This window comes from Oncorhynchus tshawytscha, linkage group LG31 (assembly GCF_018296145.1).
Source record: "Oncorhynchus tshawytscha isolate Ot180627B linkage group LG31, Otsh_v2.0, whole genome shotgun sequence".
Taxonomy (NCBI): Eukaryota; Metazoa; Chordata; class Actinopteri; order Salmoniformes; family Salmonidae; genus Oncorhynchus; species Oncorhynchus tshawytscha.
The window spans coordinates 7,546,459-7,563,452 of NC_056459.1; the positions used below are offsets into that span (position 1 = coordinate 7,546,459).

At 44.0% G+C, this 16,994-nt stretch overlaps 1 protein-coding gene across 2 annotated transcripts in view; it reads left to right on the top strand.

Annotated features, from left to right (window-relative positions):
- LOC112233275 (gamma-enolase) overlaps window positions 1-15,835 on the top strand; it is a 20,655-nt gene extending 4,820 nt beyond the window's left edge. The window contains exons 1-12 of one of the 2 annotated variants that reach the window (XM_024400794.2): window positions 147-252; window positions 2,278-2,363; window positions 2,498-2,593; window positions 2,712-2,770; window positions 3,509-3,578; window positions 3,738-3,871; window positions 4,044-4,266; window positions 8,404-8,601; window positions 8,762-8,963; window positions 10,719-10,827; window positions 10,983-11,041; window positions 15,050-15,835. In XM_024400794.2, the coding sequence (XP_024256562.1) occupies window positions 2,279-2,363; window positions 2,498-2,593; window positions 2,712-2,770; window positions 3,509-3,578; window positions 3,738-3,871; window positions 4,044-4,266; window positions 8,404-8,601; window positions 8,762-8,963; window positions 10,719-10,827; window positions 10,983-11,041; window positions 15,050-15,119 (1,305 nt within the window). In that variant the 5' untranslated portion in view covers window positions 147-252; window position 2,278 and the 3' untranslated portion in view covers window positions 15,120-15,835. Of the gene's footprint in view, window positions 1-146; window positions 253-2,277; window positions 2,364-2,497; window positions 2,594-2,711; window positions 2,771-3,508; window positions 3,579-3,737; window positions 3,872-4,043; window positions 4,267-8,403; window positions 8,602-8,761; window positions 8,964-10,718; window positions 10,828-10,982; window positions 11,042-15,049 lie in introns of those variants that run through there. The other variant, XM_024400793.2, reaches the window with a different exon arrangement.
- The last annotated feature ends 1,159 nt before the right edge of the window (window positions 15,836-16,994 follow it).

A 16,994-nucleotide genomic window follows, 5' to 3' on the forward strand; every position in this document is an offset into this window, starting at 1 on the left:
CAATCCCCTTGACCTCCCCCTCCTCCCTCTTCCCTCTCTCCTCTTTTCTCAGCATCTTATTGTGAGTCATCCCGTCATCCCCTCCCCCTTCTGTCACACATTTTACCCCCTCCCTGTTTTCCTCCTTTGCTCTCCCTCTCTCTCTCTCTCTCTCTCTCCGTTTCTCCCCCTCCCCCTGTTTCTCTCCCTCTCGCTCCCTCTCTCTCCAGTATTTTCTGGCTAGCCCTATTAGGCGGAACATACAGACGTCAGGTAACGATGGAAAATCCTCATTCTCTTCTCTTCCTCTCTATTTTCCTTCTCCAGACTTTCTGTCATCCCCTGTTTTATTCCTGCATCTGGTATTGATTGCATCCCAGTAGCAGAGATGTTCTGTGTTGGAGTGGGTTGGGGTGATGCTGCTGCTTGCCTAGTTCTGTATGTGAGGTGTTACCGTTGTGTATGCTAACTAATGTGTCAGCCCTGGCACTGAGTTCTAGGTATTTTATTGTTTCACTGTGAGTGTGTGTGTGTGTGTTTACTGTGTATACATGTGTGTCAGTTTCTATAAGAGCATTTTTGTATTGTCTGGGTTCTTTTGACGGTGCCTCTCTGTGTATGTGGAGAAAATGTGCTTTGTGTTTGAACTAGCAGGTGTGTCTGAGGCAGGTAGAGGAAGGGAGAGCTCTACACGTCTGTGTGTGTGTGCGTGTTTGTGTGTTTTTGAGAGACAGTGAAGGGGATGAAGAGAGCCTTGAATGTCTGTATCACTATGTGTACGGATGCGTGTGTGTACAGTGCATGTGTGAGAGAGAAGAAGAGGGATAGTGTCAGCGTCTGCAAAAGTGTGTGTGTGTGTGTGTGTGTGCCGTGCGTTAGACTGCTCTCCATGCGTCTGTGTCAGTGTGTGTCCAATCGGTGCCAATCCTGCGAAAATAAGCCTTCTGCTTCTCTTTCTCGCTCTCCCCCTGCTCTCCTTTTTACCACACCAACCCTCTCCTCCATCTCTGAATCTCCTCTGTTCTTCAGCCAAAAGGAGGGATTTAATTATTTATCTATTTTTCTCCCCATCGCCCCAACCCCTTCCCTTCTCCCTCCCTCTATCTTGCTCTCTCTGGGTATTTGTGCTGAGTGCTGCAATCTACAGTAGGTTCGGTGTGGACATGGGTGTCCTCATAAGGCAAGCTGCTGGGGGGGGGGTTATATAACTTACGGCTGCATTCATATGAGTCCCGATAAGGGGGCTGATTGATGACGGGCTGAAAGTGGATATGGATTTATGCATATTGTGGCACCATTAAATTACAAGCATTTACCTGAACAACATGTGGTTAAATACATTCATAGTGACTGAAAACATAGGGGCTGAAAGGAATGTATGATATATTTGTCCACCACAAAAATGTCTGTGGAAAACACACAGCGACGTTCATACGTTTATCCACAGCGATGCTCAGCTGCTGCAACATTTCAGTCTTTTTGTGAAGCTGTGCAGTTCTGGAGGGATCCTTGTTATTTTCTTGATCCAAATAAACGACTATTAGGGGCTAATTACTATTAAGAAGGAAAATGATAATGACATCATATGGGTACACCATAGGGCAGGGATGGGCAACTTTGATGGTGGTGGAGGCCACACAAAAATCTGAGCTCATCTTGAGGGGTTGCAGTGGCTCACTGGTCTGCGCACCCACATCCGTACCCACATCCATACCCACACATGCAGTCAAAGCCCAGCCCTGCATATTTTTCTCTCCGCCCCATGGCAAAATCAGTAGAATTGCATGAAATGAGTTATAAAATTGCAAAACCTTCTTAACTGTGTATTTCTGGATAAAGCTTGTCAAGGTGGGCTAGGCGCTGATAGTCCGATCTTGACCAATGGCAGTGGCGGATTCCCTGTGTCTCATGGAGTCGTGAGCCAGGTGACTAGGAACGATATTGTCATTTGGCTTGAGTCACTCACCACCGATTCCACAACTCTCAGTCCTGATAGCGGAATAGTGTCTTGAGTGAGCAATGTTTTTTTAGCATCATGGACTCCATCTAACCTTCTGGCACACGACATTGTAAAATCAATTTAATTCCTACTGTTGGATGTGTTGCAACTTTACATGTTGGAATGCTCTCATCAACCATGACGGGTTTATAGCCATCGTAATGTCCCTCTCTGCACACTTGCTTTGCACTTTCATTATTCATTTCCTTACTGTATGCGCAAATGTAATGGTAAAAATAGATCTCTTCCCCCCCTCTCGCTCTTTCTTTCTCTCCTTCCCTTCGCTCTCTCTTTCACAGGATGTCCATTGTGAGCATCATTGCGAGGGAGATCCTGGACTCCCGAGGAAACCCCACTGTGGAGGTGGACCTGTGCACAGAGAAAGGTGATCTCTCTCTCATACCTGTCTGCAAAGCTGAGCATCACACCACACAAAGAGAGCTAAGACTAGCCAAAAGCTATGATAAATTCTATAGAGGACGTCCCTCGCCTCTCTCTCTCTCTCTCTCTCTCTCTCAGGTCTGTTCAGGGCTGCAGTGCCCAGTGGAGCGTCCACAGGTATCTATGAGGCTCTAGAGCTGAGGGATGGAGACAAGAGCCGCTACAAGGGCAAAGGTTTGTTTTGTGTTCTTGCGCTCGCGAGTCCACGTATATCTAATGCTGGAGTAAACAGATTGATGTTTGTCCCTCCTTCACCGTCTTCTCTCCTATCTGCCTTCTTTCTCTGCTCTAGGTGTGCTCAAGGCAGTGGGCCACATCAATGACACTCTGGCTCCTGCCCTCATAGCAACGGTGAGTTGGGGACTGTGTTTTGCCAGCTAGGTGACAGTGCTCATGTTTAAGTGTGAGTACATATTGATCTGCAGATAACCATCACCTCCAGATGGACTTTCAGGAAGCTGAGTGGATGTGATTGACCTATCCAGACAGGCGTAGATAAACGAATGTGTGAAGATGGACCAAGGACAGTGGAAGGAAAAAAAGGAAATGTGTTTTATGGTCACAAATGCCAGATAGGTGCAGTGAAATGGGGATGTGTTGGTATGAGTGATTTAAGAGTACGGAGTAATTGTTCTCTGTGTGTATATCTATGAATCAGACAGCTGCGCCACAGACAAAGAGAGAGATTTATGCCGAGGCAGATTTGAGGGGACAAGAAATCTTAGGATGCTGTCAGCCAGTAAAAACGCATTGATGCAACGTACGAAAATCACATTGCCATTGTGCTGCACTTATAGAACGTAGGTATAGGATGCATGTAGAAATGAGACGAACATCTTACAACTTAATGATGTTGTACTCTGATTCTTTACAAGACAATCTGTTATAGCTATGATATGTGCAAGAGGTAATACTTTTGAGGGTTTGGCTCCTTGCTCAAAGGTGGCTGCAAATATGAGATCTTTTTTTGTGTGCAGTCGCCATATGTTGCGGGTTATCCGTCCATTTGTTGAAGAAGAGAATTGGTCCTCGATGACATATCAATTTAAATAATGTTTTAATATGCTTATAAATATATATGTCCCATAGGGTATCAGTGTTGTGGAGCAGGAACAACTGGACAACACGATGATTGAAATGGACGGCACAGAGAACAAGTGTGAGTATCCAGGTTCCTACCAGAGAAACAGATCAAATGTGTCAAGCTGTATCCCCTGATCAATTCAGGTCCACCATTAACTGAGAGAATGGGCTTTTGTCTGAACCTAGATTTTGGTAGCCCTTTTGGAATTGATCACATTTCCTTCATCGTCGACAGCTCAGTTTGGTGCAAATGCTATCCTGGGAGTCTCCCTGGCCATTTGCAAGGCTGGTGCAGCGGAGAAAGAGGTCCCCCTGTACCGTCACATCGCTGACCTGGCGGGAAACACCGAGCTGGTGCTGCCAGTTCCAGTGAGAGACACTACTTATATAACTGTCATATCAGAGGAGGAGGTGGTGTAGCATAATAACAATAATTAACACTGAAACATAATGTATGGGAAATGTACTGCACCATTCCTGCTGAACATGGGTATTGGCCGAACAGCTAATTCCCTTCTGTCTCCTCTCATCTCCTTTCCAGGCGTTCAACGTGATCAACGGCGGCTCCCACGCGGGCAACAAGCTAGCCATGCAGGAGTTCATGGTACTTCCTGTCGGGGCGGAGTCTTTCAGGGATGCGCTACGGGTGGGCTCGGAGCTGTACCACACGCTCAGGGGGGTGATCCAGGAGAAGTACGGCCAGGATGCTACCAACGTGGGTGACGAAGGGGGGTTCGCCCCCAATATCCTGGAGAACAGTGAGGGTAAGTGTAGCAGAGTTGATTTAGAGAATCACAGTCCTGTGAGGGGCAGACCTGCCTGAGACCGATAAGCCCAATTGTCAACCTCGGACTACAGGGACTTTAATGATAAACTCAGCAAAAAAACAAACGTCCTCTCACTGTCAACTGCGTTTATTTTCAGCAAACGTAACATGTGTAAATATTTGTATGAACATAACAAGATTCAACAACTGAGACATAAACGGAACAAGTTCCACAGACATGTGACTAACAGAAATGGAATAATGTGTCCCTGAACAAAGGGGGGGTCAAAATCAAAAGTAACAGTCAGTATCTGGTGTGGCCACCAGCTGCATTAAGTACTGTAGTGCATCTCCTCCTCATGGACTGCACCAGATTTGCCAGTTCTTGCTGTGAGATGTTACCCCACTCTTCCACCAAGGCACCGCATTTCTGGGGGGGAATGGCCCTAGCCCTCACCCTCTGATCTAACAGGTCCCAGACGTGCTCAATGGGATTGAGATCCAGGCTCTTCGCTGGCCATAGCAGAACACTGGCATTCCTGTCTTGCAGGAAATCACTCACAGAACGAGCAGTATGGCTGATGGCATTGTCATGCTGGAGGGTCATGTCAGGATGAGCCTGAAGGGAGGGTACCACATGAGGGAGGAGGATGTCTTCCTTGTAACGCAATGACAACAAGCTCAGTCCGATGATGCTGTGGCACACCGCCCCAGACCATGACAGACCCTCCACCTCCAAATCGATCCTGCTCCAGAGTACAGGCCTCGGTATAACTCTCATTCCTTCGACGATAAACCCGACTCCGACTATCACCCCTGGTGAGACAAAACCGCGACTCGTCAGTGAAGAGCACTTTTTGCCAGTCCTATCTGGTCCAGCGACGGTGGGTTTGTGCCCATAGACAACATTGTTGCCGATGATGTCTGGTAAGGACCTGTCTTACAACAGGCCTACAAGCCCTCAGTCCAGCCTCTCTCAGCCTATTGTGGACAGTCTGAGCACTGATGGAGGGATTGTGCGTTCCTGGTGTAACTTGGGCAGTTGTTGTTGCCATCCTGTACCTGTCCCGCAGGTGTGATGTTCGGATGTACCGATCCTGTGCAGATGTTGTTACACGTGGTCTGCCACTGCGAGGACGATCAGCTGTCCATCCTGTCTCCTGTAGCGCTGTCTTAGGCGTCTCACAGTACGGACATTGGAATTTATTGCCCTGGCCACATCTGCAGTTCTCATGCCTCCTTGAGGCATGCCTTAAGCACGTTCACGCAGATGAGCAGGGACCCTGGTCATCTTTATTTTGGTGTAGAAAGGCCTCTTCAGTGTCTTTAGTTTTCATAACTGTGACCTTAATTGCCTACCGTCTGTAAGCTGTTAGTGTCTTAACGACCGTTCCACAGGTGCATGTTCATTAATTGTTTATGGTTCATTGAACAAGCAGGGGGAAATGGTGTTTAAACCCTTTACAATGAAGGTCTGAAGTTATTTGGATCTTTATGAATTATCATTGAAAGACATGGTCCTGAAATGGGTCCGTTTCTTTTTTTTGCTGAGTTTATAATGGTTAAGCTGTTAGATTCCCGAGCGAGACATCCGCGGTACAAATCTGTTTTAAAAACATTTTCCTATGTGCTCCACTGAACACGACTCTGGTAACCCTTTGACCAGAGTTCAAATTATACATTCTCTTGGGGGCTGTTTGAAAATAGTGGACTGTGCCAATGTTAATATACTGTATGTGCATTTACCCACTAGACAAAATCTTCTCACCCACAAACTACTCTACGCTACAGAAATTAAATCTTAAGGTGGGAATGAGTTTGCAACCTGCCTCTGTGACCGTGTCTGCTCATCTGTATGTTTGTGACGACGTGTTCTCATGTTTCCCAACAAGCCAAGGCAATGTGTATCAGATGATCTTTGGACTGACACTGTGTGTGTGTGAGCGCTTAAGCTTGTACTTGAGCTTGCATTGGTGTGTGCGTGTATGTGTGCGATAACACTGGGCCTTGGGCTAAGAATGATGCCGCTATCCCACTATTGAATAAGTAGCTAGGTGTGACAGGAAGTCAGAACCCTGGCAAGATCAAAAAAGAAGTGTGAAAAGCCTAAAGGAGTGTCAGCTGTAGCCTCTTAGAATATATTTTGGTCTGTAGTATCTCTCAAGCATCTAGAACAGAATCGTGTGTGTAGTCTTGCAACCTTTCTGCCTCACTCTCAACCCCACCCCAGCGTGGATACTTGACTATTTCTGCTTTCAGCAACACAGCAGCATCATCTCACCATACAAATGACAAGACAAGTTGGCTAAAGCAGAAACGGAGTGGTTCAGATTAGAGGTCGACCGAATATGATTTTTCAACGCCGATTCACATTATTGGAGGACAAAAAAAGCCGATGCCGATTTTTGAAAATGTATTTCTAAAAATGACAATTACAACAATACTGAATGAACAATTATTTTAACTTAATACAATACATCAATAAAATCAATTTAGCCTCAAATAAATAATGAAACATGTTAAATTTGGTTTAAATAATGCAAAAACAAAGTGTTGGAGAAGAAAGTAAAAGTGCAATATGTGCCATGTAAGACAGCTAATGTTTAAGTTCCTTGCTCAAAACATGAGAAAATATGAAAGCTGGTGGTTCCTTTTAACATGAGTCTTCAATATTCCCAGGTAAGAAGTTTTAGGCTGTAGGTATTATAGGAATTATAGGACTATTTCTCTCTATACCATTTGTATTTCATATACCTTTGACTATTGGATGTTCTATATAGGCACTTTAGTATTGCCAGTGTAACAGTATAGCTTCCGTACCTCTCCTCGCTCCTACCTGGGCTCGAACCAGGAACACAACGACAACAGTCACCCTCGAAGCAGCGTTACCCATGCAGAGCAAGGGGAACAACTACTCCAAGTCTCAGAGCGAGTGACATTTGAAATGCTATTAGTGTGCACCCTGCTAACTAGCTAGCCATTTCACATCACATCGATACACCAGCCTAATCTCGGGAGTTGATAGGCTTGAAGTCATAAACAGCAGAGCTGCTGGAAAAACGCACGAAGGTGCTGTTTGAATGAATGCTTATGTGCCTGCTGGTGCGTACCATCGCTCAGTCAGACTGCTCTATCAAATCATAGACTTAATTATAACATAATAACACACAGAAATGCGAGCCTTAGGTCATTAATATGGTTGAATCCGGAAACTATCATCTCGAAAAAAACAAGACGTTTATTCTTTCAGTGAAATACGGGACCATTCCGTATATTATCTAACGGGTGGCATCCATCAATCTAAGTATTCCTGTTAGATTGCACAATCTTCAATGTTATGTCATAATTACGTAAAATTCTGGCAAATTAGTTCGCAATGAGCCAGGCGGCCCAAACTGTTGCATATACCCTGACTCTGCGTGCAATGAATGCAAGAGAAGTGACACAATTTCACCTGGTTAATATTGCCTGCTAACCTGGATTTCTTTTAGCTAAATATGCAGGTTTAAAAATATATGCTTCTGTGTATTGATTTTAAGAAAGGCATTGGTGTTTATGGTTAGGTACACGTTGGAGCAACGACAGTCCTTTTTCGCGAATGCGCACTGCATCGATTATATGCAACGCAGGACACGCTAGATAAACTAGTAATATCATCAACCATGTGTAGTTATAACTAGTGATTATGATTGATTAAGTTTAATGCTAGCTAGCAACTTACCTTGGCTTCTTACTGCATTCACGTAACAGGCAGGCTCCTTGTGAGGCAGGTGGTTAGTGCGTTAGACTAGTTAACCGTAAGGTTGCAAGATTGAATCCCTGAGCTGACAAGGTAAAAATTTGTCGTTCTGCCCCTGAACAAGGCAGTTAACCCACTGTCATTAAAAATAAGAATGTGTTCTTAACTGACTTGCCTAGTTAAATAAAGATTAAATAAAGTTGTAAAAAATAAAATAAAATCGGCAAAATTGGCATCCAAAATGACCGATTTCCGATTGTTATGAAAACTTGAAATCGGCCATTCGGATTATTCGGTCGACCTCTAGTTCAGATTCTAGGTAGAGTCTACCCTTACACCCTTCCTCTCTCGTTCTTTCTTTCCTTCCCTCCTTCTTATTTCTGTGTCTCCCTTCAGCGTTGGAGCTGATAAAGACAGCCATCGAGAAAGCGGGCTTCACGGATAAGGTGGTGATTGGGATGGATGTGGCGGCGTCCGAGTTTTACCGCGAGGGGAAGTACGACCTGGACTTCAAGTCTCCTCCGGACGCTAACAGACACATCAGCGGAGAGGAGCTGTCAGACATCTACCAAAGCTTCGTTAACGACTACCCAGGTAGGCAGACGGTTATCTGACACCTACAAGATTGTTAATTCAATCGAACATGAATTTTATTTATTTATTTTATTTGAGAGTTAAGCAAAAAAAACACACACAGTGCATTATTTTTTTTAAACTAGACAGTGATAACACAATAACTTTGTCCCCTTTGTAGTGGTGTCCATCGAGGACCCATTTGACCAGGACGACTGGGCCGCCTGGTCCCGCCTAACCGCTTCCGTGGGCATCCAGGTTGTCGGGGACGACCTGACGGTGACCAATCCCAAGAGGATAGAGAAGGCTGCCGAGGAGCGGGCCTGCAACTGCCTGCTGCTCAAAGTCAACCAGATTGGCTCTGTCACTGAAGCCATCCAGGCGTAAGTGACCCCATGTCACATGACCCCACGTCACATGACCAGTCAATCAATCACGTTGATATACTTGTATATAGATGTCAATCTCTGTCACTTGGCCGGGCTAGGTTGTCCTTGAAAAATAGATTAATTACCTAGTAATATATAGAAGGAACACTATGATGCTCTATAACAAGGTTATGTAGCTCTAATGATGTAGGTCCATGTTTCCTCACTCTGGTCCTTGAGTAACCCCAACAATAGCATTTTTATTGTAGCCCAGGACAAGCAGCTGATTCAACTTGTCAACTAATTATCAGGCCCTTTAATGAGTTGAATCAGGTATGTTTGTTCAGGGCTACAACAAAAATGTGTGCTGTTAAGGGTACTGGAAGACAAGAGTTTGGGACCGCTGAGGTAGGTAATTCTGATAAAATGTCACGGTCTTGGTCGGATCTGATATGATTGTCACGGGTCTTGGTTATGTGTAATTATAACCGACTTGTCCGGAAGGACCCATACAGATCCGAACGCGACTGCTGCAGTAATGAGAAAGAGAAATGTTGTAATTTATGCTGCTGCTCTTGTTGGCCAATCATGAGTCGTCAAAGCGGCAATAGTCTAGTCATATAGAGCCTGGCTCTTTCTGCAAAAGTTAGACATCTAATCAATGGAAGATGGACGGAATGAAAAGTTAAAGGAGATGGATAGACTACAATGACCAAGAGCCAAAAGATACTTAATATTCTGAATATAGAGTTGTTGTTATTTGTAACTGTAGGATTATAAAGTGAATGCAATGCAGCTAACGTTAGCTAGCTTAATTAGCTTCTCCCGGTTTGAAGCAGTCAAGACAGGTGCAACGTCATCCTATTTGATCATAAATAACCTAGATTTGGCAGCTATTAGTCTACTATAGCGCAAGTCGGCTGGTTGCTGTCTCTCGTCTCTCGCTCCCTCCTCCCGGTGTCACCCGCTCAGGGTACGGCCCCTCCCAGCTCCGGTTAATAAAGTAGCTTAAAAAATTGACTTTACTGCTACTTCCCTCACTTGGATCGGACCGGGTCTGGATCCGACTAGGTCTATACGGAACAGGTCTAGTTGTCATCGGTTCGGAACGGGTCTCTATATTTACAATTGTTATTTTGGGCCCGGGCGGGAAAGCCCCAGGTCCATTTAGGAACGGATCCAAAATACCTTTAGTAGGTAAGGTTCAAGTAAAGTGTGATGTCATTCATACACATTTATATAGCATCAATCATCACGTCTGTCTCTTGGCCAGGTTGGAAGTCCTTGAGCAAGAGATGTCAATGGTGGTTACCTGCTCAAATTAAATATAATTTAATTATGCAAATAATGAGCTTTTTTACATTCACATGATCATCAATCAGTCATATTTATGTAGCCAATACTTCCATTTATATACCTGTCAAATGTTACAACACTCATAGCCATCAATCATTGACATTTTACAGCTATCCATCATCTATAACTGTTGTCATCAATCTTGACCATAAGTACAGCCAACGGTCATTGAAAGTTGTTCAATTAAAATGTATTAATATAGCCGTTAATCACTTAGAATCCTACATTCATTTAACTATCCTTTTGGTACCCTCTCTGATAGTCTATCGCCCACACCCCACCTATCCTCGTTGTCTCACGCTTATTCTACTCTCCATCTCTCTCTATCCCTCTCTCTTTATGTCTCTTGCTTACTCTCGGTTTCTCTATCTCTCTCTCTATATATCTGCCTGACGCCTTCTCTCTCCCTCTCAGGTGTAAGCTAGCCCAAGCCAATGGCTGGGGAGTGATGGTCAGTCACCGTTCGGGAGAGACAGAGGACACTTTCATCGCTGACCTGGTGGTGGGGCTCTGCACTGGACAGGTACACACTCACTCAGAGAGATGCGGAGCATTCCACACAGACACAGAAGTCCCTGATCATTATACAAATCTGACCACAAAATTGTATCGCTTTCACTAAATTTGTTCTAATTCTCTCTCTCTCTCTCTCTCTCTCGCTCTCGCTCTCTCTCTCAGATTAAGACAGGAGCCCCGTGTAGATCTGAGAGGCTGGCCAAGTACAACCAGCTCATGAGGTCAGTGGTCAAACATGATCGTCTTTAGCTATCTTGACAAATGCTATTCAGTGGCTTATATTGCTTCTTGATGGAATTTGCACCTCAAAACAATAAATCATTTTTACACTGTGTGTACAATTCATTAAGAACACCTGCTCTTTCCATGACAACACCTGCTCTTTCCATGACAACACCTGCTCTTTCCATGACAACACCTGCTCTTTCCATGACAACACCTGCTCTTTCCATGACAACACCTGCTCTTTCCATGACAACACCTGCTCTTTCCATGACAACACCTGCTCTTTCCATGACAGGCTGACCAGGTGAATGCTATGATCCCTTATTGATGTCACCTGTTAAATCTACAGGTTAAATAAGGATTTGTAAGCCTTGAGACATGAGATTGTGTATTTGTGCCATTCAGAGGGTGAATGGACAAGACAAAATACACTGAACAAAACTATAAACGCAACATGTAAAGTGTTGGTCCCATGTTTCCTAAACTGAAATAAAAAATCCCAGAAATGTTTTTTACGCACAAAAAGTGTATTTCTCAGAAATGTTGTGCACACATTTGTTTATATTTCTGTTAGTGAGCATTTCTCCTTTACTAAAATCATCCATCCACCTGATAGGTGTGGCATATCAAGTTGCTGATTAAACAGCATGATCATTACACAGGTGCACCTTGCACTGGGGCCACTTTAAAATGTGCAGTTGTGTCACACAACACAATGCCACAGATTTTTGGAGAGTGTGCATTTGGCATGCTGACTGCAGGAATATCCACCAGAGTTGTTTCCAGAGAATTGAATGTTAATTTCTGTCTGTAATACAGCCCTTTTGTGGGGAAAAACTCAACTCATTCTGATTGACTGGGCCTGGCTCCACAGTGGGTGGGGCCTATGCCCTCCCAGCCTACCCATGGCTGCACACCTGCCCAATCATGTGAAATCCATAGATTAGGGCCTAATGAATGTATTTCAATTGACTGGTTTCCTTATATGAACTGTAACTCAGTAAAATCATTGAGATTGTTGCATGTTGCGTTTATATTTTAGTTAAGTATATTTAAGTGCTTTTGAACGGGGTATGGTAGTAGGTACCAGGCGCACCGGTTTGAGTGTGTCAAGAACTGCCAAGCTGCTGGGTTTTTCACGCTCAACAGTTTCCTGTGTGCATCAAGAATGGTCCACTACCCAATGGACATCCGGGCCAACGGCAGAACAGGGGTCGAAAATGGCTCATTGATGAAATAGGACAAAGGACACTGACACGAATTGTGCAGCATAACAGACGGGCTACAGTTTGTCAACTGACAGTCCAGTACAACATTGGTGCCCAAAGACCCATAAAATAATGCACAACTCGTCGTACCTTGACACGAATGGGGTATGGCAGCCAACTATGTACAGAGTTCAACTTCTTTCCTCAAAAAACAAGAACAACCACAGTTTGCTAAGGAACGAAAACACTGGACACTGGGGAATTGGAAAAACATTGCTTGGTCTGATGAATCTCGGTTCCTGCTGGCAGGACTAGGGTATGGCGAAAACCACATAAGTACATGCATCCATCATGCCACGTGTCAACATTGCATGCTGGTGGTGGTGGTGTGGAGCGTTTTCATCCTTGATAAAAGTGGAGCAACGTTTGAATGCCGCAGGATATCTGAACATCATTGCCAATCAGGTGCATCCCTTCATGGTGTATCCATCTGCAAATATATTTTTTTCAGCAGGATAATGCCCCATGCCACAAGGCTAAGATTGTCCAGGAATGGTTCCATGAACATGACAGTGAATTCAGCTTACTGCAGTGGCCTGCCCAGTCACCAGATCTCAATCCAATTGAGCATCTGTGGGATGAGATGGAACAAGCTATTCGGAGTAAAGATCCACTCCCAGCCAACTTGACACAACTGTGGGAAGCATTGGAGTCCACATGAGCCAGCATCCCTGTGGAACGCCTTCGACACCTTGCAGAGTCCATGCCCCAGTGAATTGAGGCTGTTCTGAGGGCGCAACGCAATATTAGGAAGGTGTTTTATACACAGTGTATTTCCATAATAAACACTGCATCTCAAAGGAATAATAATATGCTTCTATTATTGCATGTAAGCATATACTAACATATACTGTGTAGAGACCAACAAGCTACTGTTACAGGTCAACAATCCCTCAAAGTAAGAATAGGAGTAGGACCACTTTGCCCCAAGACACTGATCGAACGTCCGTTTTACTTTCCACCTTGAATGGTTTATGGTCAGGTTAGTAGCATTCAGTTACCGTAAACTGAACCTAGACCTGTACCTGCATATAAGGCCAGCTTCCACCTTGAGTGTGACGAAGCGCAGCCCAGGAGCGTATTCCTACACATCCCACTCTAAAACAGCGTCACTGAGCTAATTGCTGTGACACTCATGCTAACACGCCAGTGTCACCCCATGAGAGCCAGTCAGAGCGCAGACAGCACCTGGGATCCGCTCAGGGTAATCCCATTGGGCTCTTAGCAGGGCAGGGAGGGACTCTTACCCAATCATAGCAGCATTAACCGATAACAGCCACTATAACACCCAGATCACTGGGTTAATGGTCCAGGTAGAAGTTGCACAGTTCTAGAATCTGATTGCATGACTCCTAATAATGATCACTGGGTTAATAGTTGCAGGTGGAGGTGTACAGTGCATTCAGACCCCTTGACTTTTCCCACGTTGTTATGCTACTGCCTTATTCTAACATTTTATTCAATTGTTTTTTCCCCCTCATCAATCTACACACAATACCCCATAATGACAAAGCAAAAACTGGTTTTGAGAAATGTTTGCAAATATATATATGTATGTGTGTATATATATATATATATATATATAGAGCCTCAAAGCCGTTCAGCTTTCCCTCAAGCCTGACTAATCTCCCAGTCCCTCCTGTTGAAAAACATCCCCACAGCATGATGCTGGCACCACCATGCTTCACCGTAGGGATGGTGCCAGATTTCCTCCAGACGTGGCGCTTGGCATTTAGGCCAAAGATTTTAATCTTGGTTTCATCAGACCAGATGATTTAGTTTCTCATGATCTGAGAGTCCTTTAGGTCCTTTTGGCAAACTCAAGTGGGCTGCCAAGTGCCTTATACTGAGGAGTGGCTTCCGTCTGGCCACTCTACCAAAAAGGCCTGATTGGTGGAGTGTTGCAGAGATGGTTGTCCTTCTGGAAGGTTCTCCCTGACCAAGGCCCTTCTCCCCCAATTGCTCAGTTTGGCCAGGCGGCCAGCTCTAGGAAGAGTCTTGGTGGTTCCAAACTTCTTCCATTTAAGAATGATGGAGGCCACTGTGTTCTTGGTGACCTTCAATGCTGCAGACATTTTTTGGTATCGTGCCTCGAGACATTCCTGTATCGAAGCTCCATAGACAATTCTTTCTACCCCATTTCTTGGTTTTTGCTCTGACATGCACTGTGGGACCTTATATAGACAGGTGTGTGCCTTTTCAAATCATGTCCATACAATTGAATTTACCACAGGTGGACTCCAAGTTAAGATAAGAATACCTCAAGGATAATCAATGGAAACAGGATACACCTGAGCTCCATTTTGAGTCTCATAGCAAAGGTTCTGTAAATAAGGTATTTCTGTCTTTTATTTTTTAATTAATTTAAACATTTCTAGACGTCTCCTTTTTGCTTTGTCATTATGGGATATTGTGTGTAGATTTTTTAAATTTTTAACAAGGCTGTAATGTAATAATGTGGAAAAAGTCAAGGGGTCTGAATACTTTCCAAATGCACTGTATGTAACCCCAGATCTAGGATCTGATTGCCCAATTACAGCAGCATTAACCAATAATGGCAACTATATTTCCCTGATCACGGGGTCAGCTGGAGGTAGAAGTCGCCCCCTAGCCTAGCCACAGATCTAAGTTCAGATTGCCTGGGCTTTTACCTAGAGCATATGGATGTTGGATGCATTTACCAGTTGTATCACTGTTTTCTCGTTCTCTCTTTGTCCATTCTGTTGGTCTCTTTAGGATCGAGGAGGAGTTGGGGGATCAAGCTCGCTTTGCGGGCTATAACTTCAGAAACCCCACTGCCCTGTGAGACCAGACAGACCGACAGACCGTCCGACACATCACCGCCGACTATACTCAGAGCCTCTAAACTACATGCACAGAAGAACTACAGGGTAACATTAAATATGTACAGTTAACTCTGATTTTGAGACACATAGACTGATAGACAAAAATGTAAAGAGACCGACTGACTGACCGACAGACACAAACATGAAAATAGAGACACACAAGTGTAGAAATGAAGCCTGAGGCACACCTAAGCAAGACTGAGATGAGTGTCAAAGAAGAAGAAAAAGAGAAAATGAAACACACAAATAATTTGTAAAAAAAAGAAGAAATACACACCGTTGTAAACAACAACAAAAAACACTGACCGATGGCCGACAAGGACAGACTAACTAGGCGGACTGAGGAGAAGAAAAAAAAGAATACATATTGTATTGCACAGTTGTTTGCTTTTTCACCCATGATGACACAAACTGAACTCTCCCTCCTTCATCCCCCTCTCTTTTCTGGCTCTGCAGTCGTCCCTTGTTCTTGTTGTTTCTTGGTTACCTCCACACTCACTCTCCTGGTGTTGCTATGATTGCAGAAATGGGCCTGTTCCTCCATGCTTGAAGTCCCAATTTCCCCTTTCCCTACTTTCCATTGATTCCTCTGTCAAAATAATTGCTGTTGAAAGACAAAAATACTGTCATGAAAAATATACATGTGAAATAAAATTATTGTAATTTACAGTTTCAACCACATTGGTGTCTTTTTTGTTGTTGTTGATTAATATCAGTGTTGTACAAATCTAGATCAGTTTACCCTCCCCTAATCTTAATGTTACACAAAAATGACTCTAGATCAGCATATGGGGGGCAATTTTTTCCTACATCATGTAAATGGAAAGGTTTGAATAGTGAGAAAAGTAAATTACTGAAATGTTAAAACCTTTTCTGGTTCTACAACCAATGCACATACATCGCTGTGCTCTACATGTAGTTCTCAATGTAAGACACTAGAGGGCAACAGAATGCTCCCACTGTCAACACACAACTTTCCATGTAGTAGTCAAATAAATACACAGCAGATGACAAACACTTGATGTAACACTATTTTGTGTTTGGCAAGTGAATTGATTATATCACATTTGTTAACTGCTTGTAAATCCAATGTTGATTTTCAGCAGCGGACGGTGGCAGAGTCCGGGATATTCTTTGTTGTTGAACAACCGTGAGGTCACAAAACGAGTGTCAAAACATTATGAATACCTGCTCTTTCCATGACAGACTGACCAGGTGAATCCAGGTAAAAGCTATCCCTTCAATCAGTGTAGACAAAGGGAAGGAGACAGGTTAAAGAAGGATTTTTATGCCTTGAGATATGGATTGTGTATGTGTGCAATTCCCGAAGGAGAATGGGGAAGAAAAAAGACTTAAGGGCCTTTAAACAGGTTAGTGTAGAAGTTGTCAGGCGCACCGGTTTGTGTCAACAACTGCAATGCTGCTGGGTTTTCCCATGTGTATCAAGAATGGTCCACCACCTAAATAACATCCAGCCAACTTGACACAAGTCATCATGGTCCAGCATCCCTGTGGAATGCTTTCGACACCTTGTACAGTCCATGCCCATACGAATTGAGGCTGTTCTGAGGGCAAAAGGGGGGTGCAATGCTCTTAATGTTTTGTTCAGTCAGTGTATATCTATTGAAGGTATACTTCAGGATTTTGGCAATGAGTGTATCTGACTACTCCCCTAGAGTCAGATACACTCCTGGATACAATTTGTATGTCTCTGTGTTCAGTATGAAGGAAGTTAAGCTGTGTTTACACAGGCAACCCCATTTGTATATTTTTCCACTAATTTGTCTTTTGAGCAACCCCATCAAATCTTTTCACACCAGATCCTTTTCAGAGCT